The sequence below is a fragment of the Equus quagga genome, chromosome 13 (assembly GCF_021613505.1).
Source record: "Equus quagga isolate Etosha38 chromosome 13, UCLA_HA_Equagga_1.0, whole genome shotgun sequence".
NCBI classification, from domain to species: Eukaryota; Metazoa; Chordata; class Mammalia; order Perissodactyla; family Equidae; genus Equus; species Equus quagga.
Window position 1 is genome coordinate 12,437,680 of NC_060279.1, and position 14,395 is coordinate 12,452,074.

The window sequence follows — 14,395 nt, forward strand, 5'->3', positions numbered from 1 at the left end:
TGGTGGTAGATAGGTAAGGATAGTGGTGAGACAAGGGAGAGGAACGGGGATGGTCGCTGTTCTCCTCCTTGGGAGCCATCCTACTTCTATATAAGGTGTATAGCTCCTGCCCAGCCTGGACCTGATGCTGATGAGTGACCAACTCAGGGGTGGGTGGATGGAAAATCCAGGGCAAGACTCAGTGACAGTGTAGTGGCCAGCTTACCTGGAGGTGGGGACAGGGAAGTCTCCCAAATACTGCACTCACCATCCCACCTTGCCCACCTCATTCCAAGAGGGGCAGTCTCCCCCAGAATATCTGAGTTGTCTTTAGCCATGGCTCTTTTCCTAGGGGTTTTTATACCATATAGATAAAAAAGACTTTACTTGGAGAAAAGTCTGCCTCTGCCTTCTCCGCTGCAGTTGGACAACTTAGCTTGTCACCCACTCACTCAATAGAACACTATTCAACACCTAGTGCCCACCTGTGGGGAGAGGCAGACCCATGGTAACAAGCAACCAGAACACCGGGATGATGGAAACGTGTCTCCGCTTGTCTGTAAACTCCTTAAGGTAACGACTGGGTCTTACTCACTATGAGTTCTGCTCGCTCCTTGAATATTTGTTAAATGAATAAATGAGGGAAGGAAAGAATGAATGTATGAGTTGAATGAATCCTAGCCCTGCAGGTGACTGGCTGTGTGATCTTGAATAAATCACATGACTATCTGGCCTTGATTTCCTCATGTGTAATATAGGGATACTACGATCTCAAGTCTACACTGTTTCGCCCCAGGTTCATTCTGAGGAGAGGGCAGATCACTAAAATACATTGGGAGGACTGGTCTGTTGAAAATGTTTGTTTTTAGGAGTGATGTCATCCAAAGGGATTTTTATTTATCTTTTGCAGTCCTTTGATGTGCCCTCACAGTAGACACAGGCATTGAACTGGAGTCTGAGGACTCAAAAATTACCATCTTGCTTCGGCTACTCAGCAGCCCTGTGAGCTTGGGCTCTATAATTCTCCCAACTTTGGTTTCCTCCTTTGGAGAGGGTAGTAGTGAGATTTGTCTTCGGGAGTCACTGTGAAGGTTAACTGCGATGGTCTTGGAGGATGATCTGGCAAACTGTAGAGAGGTTGTTCCTGCCCCTGTCATGGTCTTGGTCCCTTTCTTGGCTCAGGCTGGGCCTTACTGCTTCTCATGCATTGTGTCATCATGGCCCTTTGGTCTTTGTCTGCAGTTATCAATTTTTCTCCCACTCCCCTTCCTTCCCATCCCCACTTATCCTTCAAGACTAATTTTGGCTTCATCTCCTCACAAAGCCTTCTCAGACTACTTTAAACCACAGGATCTCTCCTGCCTCTCTCCCCACTGTATTTTTAGTCAGTATCACACCATCTCTCACTTGATTACTCTGTTCCATGTGTATTTTTTAAGCCTAAGTATACTAATTCCCTAGAAGGATGTCCCTTACACTTTGGTGTTCACCGTGGTAACTGGCAGGGCACTGGACACATGTACTACACACATTTGAGCTGGCGGGTTGTAGATCATGCTGCCCCTTCTTCTTTTCTCAGAGTACCTTTCCCTCCCTTCTCTTCCCATCCTATTCTTACTTAGCTTTATGAACCAATTCTGCTGGTGTCTCCTCTGCTACTTCTTCCCTTGTTTTCTCTTTGTTTAGAGATGTGTTTTGTCAGGGCTCTTTGTGGCATGTCACTTTTGCTCCGTTTGGATGTGTATCAGTCAGTTGTGTATGTACCTGCCTCTCCCACGGGCTGTAATCTCCTGGAGGACACAGTACATCACTTGTGCATCTTTGTGCCCACGTCTCCACCTCTCAAAGCCTGCACCGTATTACTCATATGTTCTCTAATTTGTTGAGTACCTACTATGTGCCAGATTCTGTGTTAATTGCTGTTGGCAACATAGCGAGCAACATAAATATGAGCTCGCCTCTATGGAAACTTTAGTGTGTGGAGGACCCAGACTTTTACCAAATACTTGCATAAAAGGATAGAAAACTACAACTCGTATGCCTGCTGCAGAACTGAGGTGCCTGGATCTGGGAGAGAAGGTCAGAGGGACCAGGGCAGACTTCCTTGAAGAACTCTGAGAAAGGCAGCACTCTGTCTGATGAATTGGATGGAATTGAACAGTGGCTGCTCAATAAATACTTGTTGATTGGTTGATTGATTGTTGGCAGAGCCTTCGGAGATCCTGAGAAAAAAGGGCCTCAGGTCTCCATCATTCTTGTTACATAATTATTTCAGTGCATTTAAAGCTCCCCATTTTTCATCTTATACTTTAAGCATCAGGGAAAAACTGATAGGCCAACTTTATAATATTTTAAAATGACTCTGTGGTGTTTTGGCATATTACATGGCTGTAAGAGTTTATGTATATTTAATATACTTATTAAAATATGCACTAAGCCCATGGCTGATTTTCTCTAAGGACATCTCAGTGCTGAGGTGGGACTTAAATGTTTAATACCAATAATAATACTCATAACTCAAATTTCTCTAGTGCTCTTCATCTTCAGGATCACTAAAGCCTGCAAGCACCACGTCAAGTGGATGCAGCTGGGCTCGCCAGCAGGCTGACAGCGTCCACATCTGGCCTCCTGTCTTCCTCTGAGGAGGAGAATGGGGTCTCCAGCTGAAAAGTCCAGCTTCCTCTGCACTGAATTTTCTTTCCTAGATGCAAATTCCCTTTGGCGCCCTCTGAAAGGCTCCCACTTACGTAAAACTGCTCCTGCCAGCCATGTACCAAGGATACTCACTATCTTAGAACAAAGAAGAAAAGTGGCTTTATGCTGCTAGTGTGGGGAAACATAGGCTGCTCCTTTGGCTGGTCAAAGGCGGGACACAGAGCCTGAGACTGGATGACTGGAGAAGGGAGGTGCAAAGGGAAAGTTTCTGCTTGTTATCTAAATCCACACTCTGTGCTTATTTCTCTAGGTCTCGGAGACCAGGACCGGCCCTCTGGGCTGCAGCAACTACGACAATCTGGACTCCGTCAGCTCTGTCCTGGTGCAGAGTCCGGAGAACAAAGTGCAGTTACTTGGTAAGCTGTGCGGTGAAGGGTTTCACACTTTTCACACCTGGTGAAAAACTTGGCTCACCAAGGAGCAGAAAACAGTCTTGGCCACGCCATTTGGCTAAACTCTTCTTAAGACAAGAACTGTCAAGAGTTCAAAGACCTGTATTTAACAACTTTCCATCATTCTTTTGAGAAAAGTGCTGACATGGTTTACCCTGCACCCAAGACCATTGCTGATACCGCTCGACTCCCAAATCCTCCCACCTCATAGTCCTTCCCAAGGCCTCTGTGACTCTCCTACAACCACAGCACATCCATCCTTTACACCTTGATCTGGTTCAGTGATCTCCTTTGTTACCTAAAGAACCCTCTGCTTTATTTTAAGGACACATTGGGGAACAGCTGGCCTTTGCAAAGTGGTTATGGGGCCACCATCTCTAGCTCAACTAAGAGCTATACAAACTATGGGACCGTTGGTTACCCTGAGAGTGGTCCCTACTTTCTGTTATTATCTTCAATCTTCCTTGGGAGATAAAGCCAGGAGAAGAATTTGAGAGGAATGGAAACCTTGACCGGAGACAGAAGAAGCCTAAATAGGAAAGCGAAAGGAAAGGGAACGAGACTAGGTCTGGAGGCTGGGAGATAAGGGGAGGCACTGGGCTCCTTCTCTCTGTCCCCCACACATCCTGGGGCAGGGCTATGCAAACTGATTCAGAAGGAACTGTTTGGCAGTGGGAAAAGTTCATTTTTCTTAAACCTAACGGAATTTGAGAAATTATTGTCTCTGTATGATAAAATCAATAGCCCTCACCCAGGATCTACGATTACAAATTCCAGGTAACCTAAGCCAGATGCGACCCATCAATGCTTTAGGAATCAAGGAATATATAATAAAAAGGAGTAAAAGACTCCTTGATTTCGAGCCATCTAATGCCATTAGCGTCCCTTTTCTCCTGTGTGCCTGGATGGGCTGGGTTTGTGTCTGGAAATTAGCGACAAGTGAAGTTCAGAATGTCTGGTGGTTCATTTGGAATAGTTTATGCCATTTAATTTTATAGCCCATCACTCATGCAGACATAGCTCGGGGCACTTATTTTATAGCAATGGGAAATGTTATGGTGAGGAGGAGGGAGGTATTGGGGGAGGTGAAAGGAAAGGACTTGGAGGAGGGTGAGTGTTGAAAGCAAGCATGTGGACAGGGTGTGCGGGGCGGCTGCTCGAGCGCCACTGCGGGCACAGTGTCAAGAAAGGAAAATCCAGGAGCAGTCCCGAACAGGAGGTAGACCTCAAACAAGAATAACAAACCTCCGCTGCCGCTGCAATCCTAAGCTGTGTTCTGAGGTCTGCTGAGACTGGGGTACATACTTTGGGCTCTCTGAATTCCTGCCAAGGACAAGGTCAAGGGTATGCAAATGAAGAGCTGGCAGACATTTGAGGGAAGGGGAGCCCATCCTACGCAGAAGGCCTCATGTCCCTTGCTCTCCTTGCGCAGCGTCTCACAATGTCCCTACAGGGGAGCCTCCTGCAGGACTGACCTCGACCCTGGCCCGGGCTGCGTACAAAGGCGTGCCTGTCCTTCATTCATCTCTTGACGGTTTCCAACAGCCACCCTCTGTGGCTTGAAGCCAACTAGGAGTAGATTCTGCTTTTGGTAAACTAATATCCACCACAGATGGTCAGGAAAAGTGAAGCGTGGAGCAATTTAGTGGATTATATCCAACATCAGAGGCAGCTAATTAGAAAGGAGCTGAGAACCATTCATCTCTATCCAGGCTGGACTGAACTTGGGGTGTCTACCACCATCCTACTTTCAAATCGCCTTAAAAGTCAACTCATATTGAGATGGGGCAGCCAGTGCCAGTTATGCAGTCTGAGCTGATGGGACAAGGACAGGTCTGACACCAAGTCAACTTTACTAGTACTGTGACCTGGGCAGGTCACAGTGGTGGCTGGGCTTGGATTTCCTCATCTATAAGAGCCTCAGCGTGACCACGAGTGTGACTTGTGCCCATACTTGGAAAGTACTTGGTGTAGTGCCTGGCCACTCCGTACCCACAACACCTGTCCCTACCTCCTAGCTAGGGCAGCCTCCTTGGTCCTCAGGGCAAGGGTGGGAGGCCAGGAGGGTCAGCATTCAGTAACATCCTAGGATGCCTGCTGCTAATCTCGGTGAAGCCAGAAACAGGATGGCTATTGGAGGCAGAGCCCATCAGTCTTGATTCTTCCCCCATGAGGGCTATAAGTTCTTCTTTTATCTGAAACATTGTCCAAGTTCCATCCAAGAAACGCTGATGTGTAGCCAATAAACCCGTTCATATGATATACATGCTCTCAATGTGGCTGATGTGAGGAGCTTGACTAAGCCTTTGGCTTTGACATTCCTCATTTTCAGATCCTCCCCCATCTGTCATGAGGGCAGCCGTAGCCTTCTCTCCCAACCAGCTCAGCAAGATCAGGCCCTGGGGTGACCGTTCTTGGACCCAGGAGGCACAAGTCAGAAGAACCCCAGCTGGGGATCCTGCAGCCTTGGGTGTGGGAAACTGAGTCCCTGCTGGTCCTGCCCAGCAATTCCTTGACCCGTCCTTTCCCTAGGCCTGCAGGTGCTGCTGCCCGAGTACCTACGTGAGCGCTTTGTGGCCGCGGCGCTCAGCTACATCACCTGCAGCTCTGAGGGCGAGCTCGTCTGCAAAGGGAATGACTGTTGGTGCAAGTGCAGCCCCACCTTCCCAGAATGCAACTGTCCTGACACCGACATCCAGGCCATGGAGGACAGCCTGCTGCAGATCCAGGACTCCTGGGCCACTCACAACCGGCAGTTTGAGGAGTCAGGTGAGCAGCAGGGCAGCCCAGATTTCCTCCCTGTCAAAGGGTGAGTGCAGGACAGGAACATGGAAAACTCAGCCTGGATCCTGGCTCAGTGACCTACTGTCTCTGTGACCTCCAACAGGTTATATGACTACCCAAGTCTCAAGTTGTTTTCTTTTGTTGTATATGCACAGGGACATAATCCCTACCAAAGAGATATGTTTGAAGGACTTAATAAGCTAAGGTCAGCATAACTGAGGGCATAGGCCTTGTCTGTCTCGTTTGCTATGGATTCCATGGTGCCTGAACATAAGGTGCACAATGAATACGCTTGAATGAATGAAGCACATAGACTAGCTCTAGGAGGCGCCCAGTACATGCTGCTTGTTGCAGGTATAACTAATTCAATGTCACCTTGAGACCTAGATTCAGAGAACTTGGTTTTGAATCTCTGTGTTAGGATTGAAATTTTGTATCCCCACCAAACTCGTATGTTGGAAATCTAATGCCTGGGGTGATGATATTAGAAGGTGGAGCCTTTGAGAGATGAGGGCAGAGCCCTCATGAATGGGATTAGTGCTCTTATAGAAGAGGCCCCAGAGCCGGCCCTCTGGCACAGTCGTTAAGTTCTGAGCACTCTGCTTTGGGGGCCCAAGTTCACAGGTTCGGATCCTGGGTGAGGACCTACACCACTCATCAGCCATGCTGTGTTGGTGACCCACATACACAATAGAGGGAGATTGGCACACATGTTAGCTCAGGGCTAATCTTCCTCAAGCAAAAAAAGAGGAGGATTGGCAACACATGTTAGCTCAGGGCAAATCTTCCTCAAAAAAGAAGAAGCCCCAGAGAGATCTCTCACCCCTTGCACCATGTGAGGACAGAGTCAGTCATATGCAACCCAGAAGAGTTCTGCCACCAGAACCTGACTATGCTGGCCTCCTGATCTTGGACTTCCGGCCTCTGGAACTGTAAGAATTAAATTTCTGTTGTTTATAAGCCACCCAGACTGTGGGATTTTGTTACAGCAGCTCAAACTGACTAAGACACTCTGTTACTGACCAGCTTTGTGATGTATTGGCTGTGCGGCTTCTCAATGCCTCTGTTTCCCCATCTGTAAAAGAGGGAAAGTGATAATAATAGGTGGACGAGAGGCTCCTATGGGACAATGAGGATAAAATTAATCCATAAAGAACTCTGCATGGTGTATTCATACTGAATAAATGATAGTTACATGGATATATCTCAAAAACATAATGTTGGATAAAACAAAGCAAAATGAAAAAGGTTATGTATTATATACATAATATAGATAACATAATACACTGATATAATAATTTATTTAATATAATACGTATTTAATACTATTTATATGATGTTTAAAAGCATACTAGGCAGCACTTAATATTTTTAATAGATAAATATGTTTGTAGAAAACGTTAAAAAATATATAGTAATGATAAAAAAAATCCAAGCAAGTGGTTACATCTAGATGGAGGTGGAGGGGGAGTTTAGGGCCTTTGAGTATATTTGATTTGCCTTATTTCTTTAAAAAAACAATCTGAAGCTAGTATGGCAAAATCTAGGTGGTGGGCATGTGGGATTTTATCCTGTTATTCTCCATGCTCTTTTGTATGCTGCAATGTTCTATAAACAGAACTATGTACATGCTAGTTGTGATTCTCCAATGTCTGGTGGGGGGAGGGGGCATGAAGAACCAGGGGCTTGGGAAATCAGGATGAGTTGAGGCCCCAGGCATTGCCATTTCAAGTCCCAGACAAGGTATTTAGTAGCTAAGGAAGACATCACAGTCCTGTCCCCCAGCTCAGCTGCATTGGACTAAAGGTGGTGGAATGTGTCCGTAAGTCTCAAGTGCATGGGAGATGATGCTGGGCTTTCACCACCATAAGTTACTGCTAATGAGTAAATGAGGGCTGTCTGGACCCCCACCGGGAGACTGGGTAGCTGCAGGTCCCAAGTAAAAGCAGAGCCCTGGACAGAGATCTAAGCATGAATTCAGAAAACGTGTTGTGCCCAGGAAGCTCTGAGAAGAACTCAGACTTGCAGTAGGAGCCAAGAACCAGAGAGCGTGTTGCTCTGGATTAGCTTCAGGAAAGAACAGGTATCTGGCCAAGAGTTAAAGCTTGAAACAGAGCAAGTATATCCCAGAGTCAAAGAGAAAGATGGGGAGGTGGGGGCTGATCTCAGGGACTGAAAGATTTCTGAGAAGATTTCTGAGCTGGGTGCTTGGTCTCCGTGTCAACATTGGCCAGTCTTGTGCACTCTCCCCTTCACGAGTGCCTCACATCCTGCATAAGGGTGTTGCGGTCTTATTGAAGAAGATTGATTGAGACAGGGTTGTGAATGGCTTATAAGGAGGTATCAAGGCGAAAAGAGATGCGCTCCAGTGTCATCAGCAAAAGCAGGACCTCTGGCCCCTTGGGTGGTGACAGAGATCCGTTTTGAAATTCAGAAGCATATTAGGAACAGGAAAGATGGGAAAGAATCCTGAAGCCATATTTTATGGTATGTTAATTACTTCTCAATAAAGCTCTTTAAAAAGAAATAAATAAAAGGGTCTGGGAGAGTGGATATGAAGTGTCCTTCCTCATGCGGTGACTCTGAAGGGCCAGCTGGATCTGGGGAACTCCCTCCTGCCCCTCCCAGGGTTTGCATGGCTCCCCGTCAGCTCAGTCCTATGTCCTTGCCCACAGAGGAATTCCAAGCTCTGCTGAAAAGGCTGCCGGACGACAGGTTCCTAAACTCCACTGCCATCTCCCAGTTCTGGGCCATGGACACCAGCCTCCAGCACCGCTACCAGCAGCTGGGAGCCAGCTTGAAAGTGCTCTTCAAGAAGACCCATCGGATCGTCCGCCGGCTCTTCAACCTCTGCAAGCGCTGCCATCGGCAGCCTCGCTTCCGCCTGCCCAAGGAGAGGTGAGCACCCCCAGACCCCCAAGTCAGAGCTCAGCCCCTTCCCCCAACAGCCGCTGAGGCCAGGGAGAAGCCTCTGTCCACATGGCAGAGCTGGGAGTGGGAACCCACACACAGCCTTTTAGAGTCTCCTGTTATCTTGACCTGCTTGTATGTCATTCTCCATTAGGAGTTGCGTGGGAACTGAGAGAGAGAAGAAAGAGAGAGGCTAATTTTTCTTTTATATAGATTATAGTAGATTCAAATGTTATTCTACTAATACTCCAATTCTCACTCATTTCCATTTTAATTAGTCTTTTAGGAAAACAAGGGGTGGAGTTAAAGTTTGTACACCAATTGCATATGGTGGGAAATACACACATTGGACTGTTTCAAATAAGTGGCTGCTCTGAGTCACAGGAGGAAAGAAAGCTGAGGCCCCATGGCCTAGGGAACAGGGTGGGGCTGTATGCTCATAGGCACACATTTATCCATTCATTCACTCCCGTATTCAACAAGTTTTTATTAAGTCCACATTGTAAGTCCTAATATTATACAATGGGGGATATTTGTTAATTGGGAAGATATAATAAATATACAGAAACATAAAAACTAGAAAATTATAACTATGTGGCAGCCACTTAAAGCCACTTAAATTCATGATCATGGAATATAAATCAAAGGCACAGTCTAGTAAAAGCAAAGGCCAGAGAGAAAAGCCACCTTGGAGAAGAAAGTCTTGGCCAGACTGTGTGGGAGGAGATGGAAACGGACTGGGTGTATGGGAGACGGAGCATTCCAGAAGAGGGCAGCTGCTCTTGCAGCAACCCAGAGGGGCGACTCTAAGTGATGCACAGGCAAGAAGGGAAGCCAGCGTGGAGAGGACAGACCAGCAAGGGCTTTAGAGAGGGGTTCATTTTTTTTTTTCAACAGATAGTTATTAAATGCTTGCCATGCACCAGGAACAATCCTAGTTTCTGAGAAGATGTTGGTGAATAATGCAGTGTCCCTGCAATCATGACATTTGCTGGGAGGTCATCTGTGAACAAGAAAACAACAAGTAAACACAGTGATTTCCAATACTGATCATTGCTGTGGATTACATAAAAACAGGGTTATACGATAGAGAGTGACTGGGTGGTTCTTTTGAAAGGGGAGTTCTGGAATATGTCTTTGAGGAGGTATCATAAGAGCTGAAATCTAAATCTTGAGAGAGAGCTAGCCACAGAAAATTCCTATTCTTGGTGCAAGAGTGATAGAAACAGAAAATAGAAAGGACAGAGACCATGAAGTGAGAAAGAAGTTGGCATGACATTGGAAAGTTTGGAGAGCAGTTGTTGGAAGATCTTATTTAGAAGGCTGAAAACTAGATCTGATATGGAAGATGGTGGAGATCTTCTCTAGGCTTTTGAATAGAGAATGAGGTGGTACTTGCGGGGATGAGCTTGGCTGCTTCCAGGACAAGTTTGATGTCAAATATTTCTGGTGCTGATCCATCAGACACCAAGCTCTAGGCCCTACTCAGTCATTCCAAAGTGGTGCAGTAGGGTCTCCATCATTCAGAAAACTTGGGGCTTTTATCTTCCTCATCGCCTTTCCTACCTATTAGTCAATGTCCTGCTACCTTTCAGGAAGGTGGCAGTGTGTGGCTTCCTATGACTCTTGCTTCATTTTATCTTCCCTCCCAAAGGTCCTTGTCCTATTGGTGGAACCGAATCCAGTCTCTCCTCTACTGTGGAGAAAGCACGTTCCCTGGCACCTTCCTGGAACAGAGCCACAGCTGCACCTGCCCCTATGACCAATCTTCCTGCCAGGGCCCAATCCCATGTGCCTTGGGTGAAGGGCCTGCCTGTGCCCACTGTGCTCCAGACAACAGCACACGCTGTGGGAGCTGCAACCCAGGCTACGTGCTGGCCCAGGGGTTGTGCCGACCAGAGGTGGCCGAGTCCCTGGAGAACTTTCTGGGGCTGGAGACAGACCTGCAGGACCTGGAGCTGAAGTACCTGCTGCAGAAGCGGGATAGCCGCATCGAGGTGCACTCCATCTTTATCAGCAACGACATGCGTCTGGGCAGCTGGTTTGACCCTTCCTGGAGGAAGCGCATGCTGCTCACCCTGAAGAGCAACAAGTACAAGCCTGGGCTGGTGCACGTGATGCTGGCCTTGTCCCTGCAGATCTGCCTCACCAAGAACAGTACCCTGGAGCCTGTCATGGCCATCTATGTCAACCCCTTTGGGGGCAGCCACTCTGAGAGCTGGTTCATGCCCGTAAATGAGGGCAACTTCCCTGACTGGGAAAGGACTAACGTGGATGCAGCTGCCCAGTGCCAAAACTGGACTATCACCTTGGGAAACAGGTGGAAGACCTTCTTTGAGACAGTCCATGTTTACCTACGGAGCCGAATCAAGTCCCTGGATGACAGCTCCAATGAGACAATCTACTACGAGCCCCTGGAGATGACCGATCCCTCCAAGAACTTGGGCTACATGAAAATCAACACCTTGCAGGTCTTTGGCTACAGTCTGCCCTTTGACCCAGATGCTATCCGGGACTTAATTCTCCAGTTAGACTACCCATATACTCAAGGTTCCCAGGACTCTGCCCTCTTGCAGCTCATAGAGCTTAGGGACCGGGTAAACCAGCTTTCTCCACCCGGCAAAGTCCGGCTCGACCTTTTCTCCTGCTTGCTCCGGCATCGGCTCAAGCTGGCCAACAACGAGGTGGGCAGGATCCAGTCCTCCCTGAGGGCTTTCAATTCCAAGCTGCCAAACCCCGTGGAGTATGAGACAGGCAAACTCTGTAGCTAATGGGGGGCCCATGCCAGTACTGGGCAGGGCGGGGATCCATGAATCGGGGCCACAAAGATCCTCCAAGCCCTCACCTTAGTGCCAACACGGTGCTCCACTGAGACTGAAGGCACCCAGCAGACAGGACCTTGGGGCTTGGACTGAAGCAGGCAGGAGAGAAAGAGACAGCCACTGCACACATGCGTGCACTCACACACACACTCACATGGGAAGGCTACAACTCAGCATCTCGAATCTGTGAAGTCAGTGCTTTCTAAAATGAATGCAGTTGAAGGAGAGGAGCCAAGGGAGAGATTAAGAAAAAGAACCAGCCAAACCATGAAACAAACGAATCCTTAAAGGTGATTCTTATCATTCAAGAAAGCCAGAGGGGACAGTAACAACAGGAGAGGGAGGAGCTCATCCTCCCCCTCTGTGGAGTCGCTTTTGTATTCTTTTTAACCAGATTTCTCAAAATGGCGTTGTTTCGTGATTCCCCACATTGGTTCTTACTTTTTGTACGCGGCCTCCTCTGCACTGTCCTGAACAGTGACTGCTCCTGAAGCCGCCTCCGTTGGATAACTCAAAAGTGACACCAATAGAAGACCAAGACCGCTGAGAGCGGGCAGGCAGCCTGGCGCCCCTCCTCATTCCTCCCTCCCTCTGGTCCCCTTGCCTCCTCTGCCACCCTGGTTCAGAGGCCCTGGCTTCCTCTTTGTTCCCCTCCTGGTCCAGCCAGAGCTCCTCTTCCAACAGCACTATTCTGTTGGAGAAAGCAGCTCTGTCAAGTTAGAGGGAGACAATGTATAGGGAAATGTTCTTTTTTTAAAAAAAAAACACAAAAAGCAAAAATATTTATTTTGTGATTGTTTTCCTTGTCAATCTGCTCCAGCCACGTGAACATATGAGTAAAAATTTACCTGGTTTAATATATTTTTTTAAAAGCTGTTTTTTAGGGGGAAAATGAGAGAGAAAAGAGAAAAAAAGAGTATAGTTCCCTGGGCTGCCTGGATTTTATTTTAATTGCTGTGTGTGTGAAATGTGGGTGTCCACGGATGGTGGCTATTGCTGTGTGGGAGGCTGGTTGATTGGTGTATACGCAAGGGAATGCACGTCTGGCTTGACTGGGGTGTGCGTATCAGGGATAGGGGTGGGGGGGTATTGAATGAAGAATGGGTTGAGGCAGAACTCTCCCAGAGAGTTATCTGGCTGCTCCCATCTCCTTTTTCCCCAGGAGTGAAAACTGACACAGATCCTGCACCAGGATTTCCCACTCTCTGGAGAGTAGTATGAAAATTCTTACAAGGGGAACTGCAGCCTTTGTGCTGGGGCAAACACCGGCTCAGGGGGGCTTCCTCTTTGCCTATACTGCTGAGGACATCAGGAGAATTTCCCAGACTGAAGCTTATGGTCTAGGATCACCCTCCGAGGAACTTGGGAAAGATGCAGATGTGGTATTGGTTCTCTCCATTCTGGCTGATTGCCACTTTCCCAGCCTAAAAAGTGGGTTTGACATACACTACAAAGAACAAGGCATCATTCTCCCCTTAGGACCTCCCCAGGTGGTATGGGAAGCATTTCATAGCAAATCTTTTGGAGAATCACTTCTCCATCTATTCTCCTCATGTTCCAAGTACAATGCGTAGGCATGACAACCCTCATTTCATTCAGGCGAATGTCATCATCTAAATACTAAGTACCTCATTCCTGACCTGTGGAACATCTCAGTTGGTACAAAATGAACTGGGAGACAGAAAGGATGGTCATGTCTGTCTTCTCAAGAGGCTTCTACAGTTATTGTTGCAGAGGGAAGACTTCAGCATTCTATTTAATCATTGCGCCATCTTTCAATCCACGAGGACGTGCAATCCTTGGTAGATAAGCAGCCTAGGGCATTTCTTTCTTCACAAGTCCCCTGAAGGCTTCTAGGGTAGAAATCTGGAGTGATGGGATGATCTAGGGGTGAAACAAGTACTGCCTGTCTATTTCTAGTTCAGCCACTTAACGAGTCCAGAGGGAGTGTGGGGAATTTGTATCAAGCTCCTCATCTGTGGAAGATGGAACCACAGATGCCACCTTTATCAGTGGGGGTGCTCATCTGCCAGAGGAGTGAGCTTTTGTTGGGAAGGGGGTTGCAAGTGGTGGGAAGTCTTTGGTACCTTCCAGTGATGGGGTTTGAGAGGTGTAAGGTGGACACTAGATTTGGATTTTAGCACTGTGAGTGTGCATGTCTACATGCCATAGGAGTGGGTGAGCAGAGGATTTCACTCATGAATTACAGGCCCGCTGTGCACAGCGATATTCAGAGTGGGGAAGAAAGGAATCAAGAATGTGCTGTGCACAAAGTTAGCAGCGTGGACCCTCAGTACCATGAAGGTAATTGCCCTGGTGGGAACAGAGGCCCACCTGGGCCAGTCCCACAGCTGAGGGATGGAAATCCTTGGGTGGCAGTCTCTAAATCAGAGACTAGATGGAGGGAAAAGCGTATCTATAGAGTTATTAGGAAGGTTTCTGTATCTCCTTATCAGATTCCTGTCTTAGGAAGGCTCTGGGAAGATCACGGTATGATGTGTTATGGTTTTAGAAATATACACATCCAGTTACAAGATTTCCACTTCTTGCCTGCTTGAAGGTTTAAAGCATCAAGTGTATGAAGCTGAGTGTCTCAACACCACCTAAAATACTATTACACATTGTTAAATATTTGGGAGGGCCCTTCCGAGCCCAGATGCAAGTACCATATTGATGGGAGGCCTAAAAGACATTATTAATTAATTATAGTAGTAGAGATGTTTATATTTGACCTACTCATCTGTTATCTGTGATAGATGCCTAACCCTTCTGTTCTGAAACAGTGGTGGGGTG

General features: G+C 47.4%; 1 protein-coding gene across 1 annotated transcript in view; it reads left to right on the forward strand.

The window, feature by feature from the left end:
• Window positions 1–12,335, forward strand: part of BRINP2 (BMP/retinoic acid inducible neural specific 2) — a 48,828-nt gene extending 36,493 nt beyond the window's left edge. Inside the window, exons 4-7 of the mRNA XM_046683291.1 lie at window positions 2,945–3,050; window positions 5,619–5,855; window positions 8,546–8,768; window positions 10,435–12,335. Of these exons, the coding sequence (XP_046539247.1) occupies window positions 2,945–3,050; window positions 5,619–5,855; window positions 8,546–8,768; window positions 10,435–11,551 (1,683 nt within the window). The 3' untranslated portion in view covers window positions 11,552–12,335. The remainder of the gene's footprint in view (window positions 1–2,944; window positions 3,051–5,618; window positions 5,856–8,545; window positions 8,769–10,434) is intronic.
• Window positions 12,336–14,395: the final 2,060 nt, after the last annotated feature.